Below are 10879 nucleotides of genomic sequence, written 5' to 3'. Positions count from 1 at the left end.
TGATGATTCATTTCTGTGTGTGAGAGCAGTATAAATCTGATCCGTTAAAATTGCCCTAAGACTTGGATTTGACAAACGGTCGTAACAGTAAGTGGGGCTGCTATTTATAAAGTAAAAATCTGTTAGGGTTTTGTTCAAGTATTCTAGTGGTATTTGTGTAGAAATTCTGAAGAATTAAACGATGTATGTTTATTTTATGATAAAGTATAATCTGTAGGAATTCCTCCTATCAAAATACACAGATGCCTTGTTTTTAGTACAAATATTGACCTGCCTGACCTGTTCTCCTGTTTAGTTTTCCACCTCTGAATGCATCAGCTGAAGCCCAAAGGATGACAGGTTGAGCATCATCTTTGGATCAGCCATAGAGGAGGGTCCAGTGGGAGTGCTCCAGAATCACAAAACCTCACTGAAATTTCACTGAGCATCTGCTGGAACTGTCAGACTGAATCTGTCTGATATGAGAGCATCAGGACAGGCTGCAGGATTAACTGACTTCTCAAGGTTTATTCTAGTTTTTTTTTCTATGGTTCTAAAACCAGGAAAGCCTTAATGTTGCGCTCTGCAGTTCCGATTCCTGTTTAAAAGAAAAGCTTTCAAGTAGGCTGGCATTGTGTGGCAAATAGCCTTTCCCAGCCTGGAAGAAGCTTGCTGTGAGTAATTGTGTACTTATGTGATTCTGTGAGAGTGTGCTCACCCTCACCTTGGAGCTGGAGGTGCTGCTCACTGCACCCGGAGATGAAGAACACATCTTTGTCCTGGCAGTGAGGATATGTGCCCTCAACCCTTTCTCTCTCTGAGAGCAAAAACTCCCTGTTGATCTCCAAATAACATTTTTTTTTCCTACTCAGACTCCGTTAATGCATGCTAACCTTAGAGTAAACAGTTTTTCATAGAAAAATTCCCTCAGGACAACTTCCAGCTTGATTTTTGAGGAGTTGCTTAGCCGTAATCATGCAGAATTCTCTGGGTTTCAAGCGGCGTGCCTCCTGCCGAGGTGTTCTGCCTGCTAATGATAGGAACTCAAGCTGTTCTTTTTGTCTAGGCAAGGGCACTTGAAGGACAGCTCTCTGCTTTTGCCATCCCTCCGTATCTTGTGTGAGACAAACTGCAGAACTTTGGCAGACTAAGTGTTGCAGTCCCTTTCCTTAGTAAGCCTGCCTCTGAGAACTGATGGATGATGCTATCCAGAATGAGCCACTTGTTTCTGACTTTTCTAAGAGGTTGGTATAGGAAGATTTCCATCTCCTTCTGAAAATGGTGAGAAAAAGAGTAAGTGATGCCCGGAGTGAAAGCTCTGTCCTCAGAATGAAGATTTACTACAGAAACACCAGGCAGATACTTAAGAGTGGATTTGGAGTTTGCAGTGAAAATAACAGTTCACTTAGTTCCAGGCAAAGCTCTCTCCTCCAAATTATCTGCTTCTTTATATAGGAATCAGGTTTATTTTAGCAGGCTGTAACAGCAGTACTGTTGCAAACACAGAAAAGGTTGTTAAGTCATTGCTGTACCACTTGGAAGCATTACGCTGCACTTCTGCCAAAGCAGACTGAACCCTTGCAAAGCCCAGTTCCAAATAATTCTATGATCCTAAGTGGCACTTGGCTCGTCCACACCTTCATCTGAAGGGGAAAATACCTGCATCTCCACCTTCTGGTTTGTGAGTCAGATATGTGTGCCTCCATCTCCCCATGCCTTCCGAGCAACTATCTGTGAGTCTTTTCTCAGAAAATTCAAGGAGGCTATGAACAGTCTGCCCCACTGTGTCTTCCTTACAGAGCATGAGGATGCATTATGCCATTCTTCCAGACAACAACTCAGTCTGAGATGCCTGGCAATGGGCATTTCAATAGTGGGCTCTTTATACACAACATCTGGAACAACAAAGGGTAATGAATCACTTTACTGGCTGTGTGCATGCAATTAATATAGCATTAGTAATATAGGGGATGGTAGCCCGTGTTAACATTGCCTGCCAGCTAAATTTCTATGAATAATTGTCTGTTCAAATTTCACTCATTTATTTGTTGGTGCTCAGAATACAAAATAATGTGTCCTGCAACAGTGGCTCTGTCTCCTTGTTAACCTGGCATGTTGTTTCCTTCGGTAATGAACGAATGAAACTCGGGGCTGTGTTAGTGGCTTCAAAGCATTAGGCTGAGCCAGGCCCTCTAGCATCTCCTCGTGGCAGAGTTGTGCACAGCAAAACAAAGTCAGCGCAAGCAATGAAAGACTGGAGAAGTTGGAGTTGTGGGGAACACAATAAGGAAAACGAGAATCCAGCCAAGCTGCCAGGATCCTAAGGCTTCTGCAGCATGGGATGTGGTGACTGCTGGCTCCGCCCCCCTGGAGACGGTTCATATTGAAGAGCTGTAGTCAATGACAGATGATTTCAGCATTCATTGCAGGTGTGACTGCACCTGTATGTTCCCTGTAGAGCTCCACATTCATCTGCTGCTGATTAATCATTCTTTCTAGGTATAAAATGTGGGGTTCAGAGGAGGAAATCTACAGCAGAACCCAGCAAGGTGAGTGCATTTGGGTATTAAACGTGGCCAAGAGAGATTTCAAATTCCAATCATGAATACTTCCCGAAGTATTTGTTCTGCCCTATCAGCTAATACAGCAACGGTGCATATATTAACATCCTGGAATTGAAATAGAGATCAAGGGCATAGGGTATAAATTGGTTTTACAGCATAATGTTAAATAATCAAACCATACTGGAGCAGCCTCTGTGACAAAATGACTTACATTTTTGGTGCCGCTTTTTAAATGTGATTATGCATTTTAATTGTTTAACTCCAGTTTGTGGAGTAGTTTCAAAGATGTTTTAAAATAACTTACAGCATGAAAAGCCTCCTGATCTTTAAATACACCTCAGGTTCAATAAATTTGTTTTTAATTTCATGTGATGTGTGAAATAGTAATTTTGTGCAGTGCTTTCAGGGGAGCGGAGAGGGATTTCATAAAACAGGCCGGGACAGGAAGGATACAGCTGCATAAAGGCAGGAGGAGTTTCCATGCTGCTTCCCATTGCATCTCACTATCAGAACACCGTGTGTGAAAGAATGATGCACTTCTGCTGTTCTAAGCCTCAGATGAACAGCACCATGGTATAATGGGGCTCCAAACAGAGGTATGAAAGCGGCTGGTCTGTCTTGCTCCACTCCTTCAGCCATCCATCTCATGGTCATCTCCCCGAAGCAGAATTCTGTCCCTAGCCCTAGGGGGTCCAGCTGAACGTAGAGCCTCTGATGAACCTCAGGGAATTTGCTTGAGCACTCTCTAGATCCCCTCCCATATATATGGGGCAAGAGTGGGTTAATTTGAGGCACCTCTCCTGAGCTCAAAAATGTGTGAAAACTGAGATGGAAACCTGCGCTTTATTTGTTTTCAGTCTTGATTATTTAGAGAGCAGAAAATCCTAATTTACAGTGCCAATTGTCAGTATTTTTAACCAGATCATGGCTTAAAATACTGGAAAGATTAAAAAAAATAAAAAAACAAGACACCATCTGCCTTTTTTTTTTTTTTTTTTTGTGATTCTGCTGAATGTTTATGGATGCCTGTTGTTTTGGAAATGGAATTAAAACAAGAGCTCAACTTGAAAACTAGGGCTGTTAATGAAGAAAAAATGCAATTTTGTTCCTCTTCATGCAATAAATTAATATCAATAATTTGGAAAAGAAGTCTTGTGAGGAATTTCCAGAGCAGTGACTCCTGGTTAATTGTCTTTTAAGATGCACCTCGTTTTCAGTTGCATGGTACGCTTGTTGAATTTGTTAAAATGACACATCTATTTGTAACCCTCTGATAGGAACCTGATTAAATGTTTTGCCTCACTCGTTGCAGATTCAGCCATGTCTCTTCTAACAAATGTCGATTACACTTGCCATTAATTTTTACTTTTGCAGCCCCATTAAGGTTTTAAGAAGGTTTGGTCTGTTTATAACACGTTTCTTTGTGTGTGTGTTAATAGGAGAGCTGGCTTCACTAAGAAAGCGTGAGGTTTTCTTTGTTGTTTTCTTCTTCCCTTTATATCACATTAACATTCATTGACAATCACTTCTTTAGCAGCTGGAATGAGGAATGTTTATAACAGATCATACCATGGCTGAGGTCCTTCCCTTGTGTCTTCAGGCACACAGGCACTCCAGTTGTGTTACCTTTGGTGACCAATCATTTTCAGACAAAACCTGCTGCTTTGTAGAGCCAGGAAGAGCTTCAGATCCTTTTGTGCTGAAGAGCTGGTGATGAGCCTGGAAGGTTCTTTCTGGTTCTTCACAAGCGAACACAATCCTTGCAGAATCGATGTTTGTAAAGATCACTGACATCTGCCCATCTGAGCTGTAGATATTTACCTACTGCAGTGTTTTTATTTTACTGCTTTTAATTCTATGTTTTTAAAGAGAGGATTTGGCTGGAATTCTGTCTTACAGTGTAACTGAATTGGACACAAGCCTTGTCCTGGCTTGTAGCAGTTGGCCAACGAAACAAAGGGTGCTGTGCTGTGGGGCAGCCCTTGGGGAAGGAAACAAAGCTGCCTCTGGGATGTGCTGTGTGTCAGAGCTCACACAGCCGCTCCATCACACACTTCTCACCTGGGTCCTAAATGCACAGATAGTAGCAGACAGCTCTGTGTCTTACAGCATGTCTCTGTGTTATCAATTGCTTTAATTTCCCCAAGCTACACAATGTCTGACCTGGATAACATTGGCCTCCTGGTGTCTCCAAGTGAGAGTGAAAACAATTTCCAGGAGAACTCCCTGTGTTGCTCTGAAGGAATCTGACATTTCTGTGCCAGAGGATACAGGCAGCTGGGTTCAGTGATTTCTTTCTCCCGGTGTGGTGGCAGATGTGAAAGCCTTCTCTAGTGTGCTTCAAAAGGATTTGGTCCTTAGAAAGAAGTAAGTGAAATATTTATTAGAGCTCTGTGGGAATCAGAACTTTTATCCCTTGTGAAATTTATATTGTTAGAGGAGGAGGAATTGGACTGAGTTATGAGCAAGCCAAAACATATCCTGTGCTGGGATACATTTGCTAAAGACAAGCAGACTACAAGGCATTATTTTTCTGTGGGTTTTGTACCTGCAATAGAGCTTTGCACAAATGGGTCACAAGTCACATTTGGGATGTCACAGGGACTGAGACTTGACACTGAACTGCATCCCTTCCCATTCTCCAGGTGCTGTTTCAAATAGGATTTAAGCTCTTGGGCAAGGATTGTGTATGCTGCAGCTTCGTAAACTGAAGGAATATTTACAAATGTATTTAACTACCAGAGCTTCATAAATAGTCGGGTCTGTAGCAAAGCAATATAAAAGAACATTTTCTATTAATATATGCACATGTTTTCAGAGAGACAATATTTGTTTAACAATTCTTATCTCGAGAGTGCTTATATGATGTCAAGGTTTTATTCCCACGCCTTATTTTCCTAATGATCTAATTTCATTACCTTTACATCAGAGTCAGAAAAAATTCTCTGCAAGCAGCAGGCCTTTCAAAGCACAGCGAGGCTTAAGGCTCAGGCAGGGATTTGTATATCCCATTAATTTTCTTAATTGCAAACATAGCCTCGGTGCCTTGTGTAATAACCACATTTCAAAACAGCATGTGGCTCATTAAAGTCCTAACATCTGAACTTGTGGAGTAAAGGTAACCAAATAATTAATCTGAGTAGTGTTCCTTTGATTAGTGAGCGTGTGCCCACTAGAAGGCACTATCTGCTAGAGTTATAAAATGAGCAAAGAAAGAGCTTCGTGTAGAGGAGTCCCCACAAATACCTCCAGAACAGCAGACAGGTGCAGTTTTAGGGGATGGGCAATGTGTCTAGCCAGTTACAGCTATTGCACTGCAAAACCATAAGGAATCAAAATTACTTGCTTTTTGGAATCACAGTGACAGATGCATTTATAATATGAAGGAATGAATGTCTCGAGCCTTCTTTAGAGAGGAACGGTGAGCGCTCTGAGCCCTTCCCCGGGGTTTGGAAGAGGAGGGTGAGGTCTATGTCTCACTGATTTCCACTGTAATCTCAAGGCAAATCAATTTCCTGTGGCTCACTCCAGCTACAGAAAGGAACCGAGCTGCTTATTTGAAGTGTTGAGGCAGTAAGTCCAGAGGAAGCCAGGTAACATGAATTTGCACCTATGTTTCTTGTCTCCCTTGACAACAATAGATTGCAAGAATTGCAAGGTGTAATCTTAGTAACTCCTTCTGAGCTCTGTCCTACATCAGGCAGCAGCACAGGCCACAGTACTTACCAGGAATCTGAGGAAACCTGCCTGGCTCCAACTCAAGGAAAGAAAAGCTTTGAAACTAGCTCTCACAGACAGCAGGTGTCAAAGCTCAGCGTCTCTCTGACCTACGCCCAGCTTCATTTGCTGCACAGACCAGATGGGGTGAGCTAAAGAGCTGTCTGTATGCAGTTCTAACTACTGTCCATTGTCTTCAGAGCAAAGATTAAAGATCCACTTAAGGTCTCCATAATTCTGTATCACTTATCAGTTGGCCTGAGTGTTTCAAAATTGAGATTTATGTTTTGGATGTCTGTAACGAGAGCATCGCTCCTGCTAGAAAGATAGGAATCAATACAGCAGAAGAGACGAGACAGAAGTTTCAGATTTATTTCTGTTGCCCAGTGTGAGATCCTCAGGCCAGTGCACACAACTTTGTGCATTTGTAACAGCTTCCAGCTTGTTTCTGGATTCTCAGACAGAAAGCAGTACCACTAGATATGCTACGAAAAGCTTGGCTTGCATGGTGTCACTTCTAATTTTTGTCAGATTCTCTTTGTTGTTGTTAATACAGATTTTTTTGGTGGAATTATTACACAAGTCTGTACAAAATTGCACTGGTTTCGAAAGCTACAGTGGAAGATGCATTTTCTGTTTTGCAAGGGAATCGAAGTAGGGCGCGTTTAACCAGCAAACATTTGTGAGAATAAACTGCAAGAGGTAAATATGTGAGTAACAAAATACAACAATATGTTACCACGATGAAAGCAGACAATTTGTCTTTAAAGAAAGTGGTTATATGGACTTAAATATACAGATAACTAAATAAAAAATGCAAGCCACAGTTTCAAATGACAGCCCTACGCAGAGCTTGGCTTAAATGAATATATGGAATAATTTTCTTCTTACGTACCGTGGTTTCAGCTGGGATAATTTCCTGTGCATTTGGTCTGAAGTGTAACTGTGTATAAAAGGCTGATTTAGTAAGGCACGAATCGTGCTCAGCCATTTATTAGACAGAATGTACCCATATGCCAGTCTGTATTCTACAGTGATTGCGCTCAAGTCTTTCTATAAGTAAATTACAATCTCTTGTGTTAGATTTTGCTTTAATATACATAACCTGGCTATTTGGTAACACATCATAATTTATTAGATTTTTCATGACATTACAAATAGCCTAAGGCTGGTATTACAAGATATATTGATACAGCTCCTACGTTCACAAAATTGCCCTATGCGTTTTTATTACAATTTCCTCTCAGTTTGGAAAAATGACCTGTCATATTGCCTTCATAATACACAGGTGCTAATTTAGTGGCATCCAGAGAGCAGCCTTAAGTGGCCCACACGTAACTGCTGACTGCCACCAGTGCTTGCTTACATTTGTATTTCAAACTGCAGTAGGGCTGCAATGATTGTCAGTAATACACGACATTGGTCATTTTTCTTCACAACAGTGACACAGTACAGACTTTTCTAGGAACACTTCATTGCCAAAATGCTGTCATGTCAGGCCCACAAATGTGGATGTGATTATAAGACCAACAGCTTTCTAAATAAGTGCTTTGGAGACTCCCAGCTGTTTGTTACTCAGAGTAGCCAGGCTCTACAATTCTAACTGGATTCTCTCCTTTGTTATTCGATATATTGTTGCTTTGTTTAGCAAACTTTGTTTTATAAACAGATGAGTGATTTAAACTGAAAGATCCCATACACAAGTTCCCACAATCCCATCCCAACTCTATAAAGTATCAATATTTTAATCATTATTGTTCCAAGACGCTCCTAAGTGACACACTGTCAGTTTCAAAGTGTAGTTTTACAGTGTCACAAAAAGCAGAATACCATGGTGAGATTTTTTTGTAATTGAGAATTCTTTGTCTCCCTAACAGATCAGAATGGCAGTGGTAGCTTTGTTGTGTACACACGTCTCTACTGTTAAACATGTATTTGTTTTACATTCTAGGAGCACATAGGCAAGGTAATATCAACATGAGATGACTTTGATAATCAATGTCTTATGTTTCCAAAATCACCTTACTTACATTTATGAGGAGAAAACAATACAGTCATCCTCTAGTCAAGAGAATGATGCTTGGACCTAAGATTAATGCCAGGTTTCAAACTTGTGCTTCACTCCACAAAGTTACATAGGACAACTTAAGATCTCCACTGGACAGCAGTCATTATCTGTTTAGCTATCAAAAATGAGATGTCTAGAAAAAGTATGAGGGAAAAAAGTGACCTCACAAAAAAAAAAAAAAATACACCCGGTAATTAAGATCCGTAAGATCTGCATTTTAATAACAACTAATTGATCCTCGTAACAAGAATTCGAGAGGTGAAATTACAGTACACAAATTGAAATATAAACTAACCTATCCTAGCTATACAGTATACATTAAGAATGCAAGCTCTGTAACAATATAAAAATGCTTTTACACACAGTAGTTGCAAAAAGCTGTTCTGTGAATTCCAAGGGCTTATAGAAAAAAAAACAAAGTCTTCCAGCATTCACCTTAAGTTATTGGCAACCTGTGGGGGAACAAGAAATAGCATGAATATAACTGAGAAGAATTGCAGAAAAAAACACACTGATCAGAAGTTTTCATTTGTGAGTTTCAAGCTAAGGAAATTGGCACTGGTGGCAAGGAAGCCCATAACAACTTGAATTTGTAGTCCAAGTACACAAAATATAGATCTCTTAACATGCAAGTGTGCCTGTTTCAAATAGGCTGCATGGTACTTGAGGTGTGACCTCTGAATTTCAGACATAAGAGCCTGAGACTCTTATTAAACCCCCTTAAAAAAATGTTATCTACCATTGTATTTATTTCCCCATTGCTTTCCATGGATTATAAAAATTAAGTTCTGCATGAACCAAAACAAAATCTTCTTGCTTACATATTGCAACACACAGCCCCTGCTTATGCTGGAATGCTTCTGGCAATCTTGCATTGCCCTTATCGTGTGAGAAAGCTTCTTGTATTGTAACATACAGCAGTGCTCTATGGGAATTTCAGCCTACCTCACAAATCAAAGCAAAAATTCTTTTTTTTTTTTTTTTGTCTTTTACAGTCAGTAATTTCAAGCAACCTGAGCATTCGTTGCAAGGCAAACTGTCTCACCTTAACTCTTGTTAGTAGCAGCAGGGGCTTTGTTCTCTCCTTCCAGTTCTTCTACTCCTGCTTGTGTCATCAGGTCTGCTATGTTTTTCTCCAGGTCGTCTATGCGGCAGCTCATGTCATCAAGTTCTCTGGTTAAGGGCTATGACTGCAATGGATTAATGCTCAGGTTCTTAGCTGTGTTTGATTGCAATTATGGCACTGCTCAACTTTTATGGTTGCTTTAAAAGTAGCTTACAAATCCCACAGATATACATAAAACTGCTTCAGCATTCAAAGTGTAGAGTAGCCATCTGGCTTTAGAAAAGGATATTTCGTCCAATTATTTGGTCAGACATGGTTTGAAACTTGTCCTGCATTTGCTGAAGCAATGTCTGCACCTAGCAGAAAGAGAGGGAAAAAAAAGCCTGTTTTGCTTTCATTACAGAGGCCATCGCCTTCTCTTACCAAAACACACACCGACCCGTTTCTTGCAGCGTTCCACTCCACAAAGCACGAGCCCTACAGCACAATTCCTCATTGCCTTATATTTACGTGTACACACAGACACACGAGAACGGAAACTCAGAGAGAGCCGACAAACCCGGAGCAGGCGGCAGCAGCTCCCCGCTAAGCAGGCAAAGCCTCTTCTCTGCCTCCACGGGGAAACCAACGGCGAGCTGCGCCGAGGCGGGCAGAACCCTACAAGTGATATCTAGTGGGATCCAGGCAGAAGGGCGCAGAGGCAGAACCAGAGCACACGGACGGGGCGAGGCCAAGGGATCCTCCAGCGCCCGCCCTGAGGGACGCCGCGCTCCGCCCGAGCCGCCCGCGCTCACCACGGCCGTGAGATCCTGCACGGTTTTGGGGTCGGTCTCCGCCATGGCCTCGGCAGCGGCTCGGCGCACCCCGGGCTCCACAGCAACGATACTTCCGGGCCGCGCCTCGAGACTTCCGTCCTAGAGCTCTCGCGAGAAGAGGAGTTCCCGCGGCATTCTGGGAAGTGCGGTCCGCGCGGCCGCAGCGCCTGAGAGGCGTTGAGGGCGGGAACAGTCGGCGCGCCACGGGAGCGCGCAGCCCCTTCTCTCTCACAGAGACGTTCAGGTTGGAAAAGCGGGATCGGCAAAGCCAGCCGTCCAGTTAAGACTACAAGTGCCCCGCTAAGCTATGGCTAAGAAGAAATACGCCCTGATATCCAACCTGAGCCTCCCCCGGCGCACAGCGCAGTAACGTGGTCCTTGAGGGACTGCAGAGCTTCGTGTGCTGGATTGTCCCTGTGGGGATGGATGCAGGAGCAGAATTCCCGAAGTGCAAATTTATGGGCTTTTCGACCAACGCCACGCATCTGTGGCTGTCGTCTGTGAGGGGAATTGATGTTTACGCAGCTTGCCTATTTATGTACTGCGAAAAGATCTAAGCAAATTGAAGTAAAGCACTGAAGGTGCGTTTGTAGATGAAGAACGTTTGCCATTAGCAGGGGATAATTCCCAAATATCTCATTTCTGGTGAAAGCAGTGAACGCTGGCACGT

At 42.4% G+C, this 10879-nt stretch overlaps 1 protein-coding gene across 1 annotated transcript; it reads right to left on the bottom strand.

Moving 5' to 3' along the window:
* Positions 1–8522: 8522 nt before the first annotated feature.
* On the bottom strand, positions 8523–10293 carry HSBP1 (heat shock factor binding protein 1). The gene is made up of 4 exons (XM_042877051.1): positions 10189–10293; positions 9684–9750; positions 9374–9496; positions 8523–8780 (listed from the first exon to the last, which is right to left on the bottom strand). Exons 1-3 carry the CDS (start codon positions 10231–10233, stop codon positions 9375–9377), a joined length of 234 nt encoding a protein of 77 aa, XP_042732985.1. The 5' UTR covers positions 10234–10293; the 3' UTR covers positions 8523–8780; position 9374.
* Between the last annotated feature and the right edge of the window lie 586 nt (positions 10294–10879).

Source organism: Lagopus leucura, unplaced genomic scaffold, assembly GCF_019238085.1.
Source record: "Lagopus leucura isolate 7727_CA_CO unplaced genomic scaffold, USGS_WTPT01 Super-Scaffold_100017, whole genome shotgun sequence".
In the NCBI taxonomy this organism is placed as follows: Eukaryota; Metazoa; Chordata; class Aves; order Galliformes; family Phasianidae; genus Lagopus; species Lagopus leucura.
The sequence above is the reverse complement of the archived record's forward strand: the minus strand, read 5'-3'. Positions and strand labels throughout refer to the sequence as shown.

Coding starts and splice junctions, on each gene's coding strand:
- HSBP1 (XM_042877051.1), bottom strand. CDS start 10,233: ATGGCGGAGACCGACCCCAAAACCGTGCAGGATCTCACGGCCGTG. Junction 9,751..10,188: donor TGCAGGATCTCACGGCCGTG/GTGAGCGCGGGC, acceptor TCTTTCTGCTAG/GTGCAGACATTGCTTCAGCA. Junction 9,497..9,683: donor TGACCAAATAATTGGACGAA/ATATCCTTTTCT, acceptor TAACCAGAGAAC/TTGATGACATGAGCTGCCGC.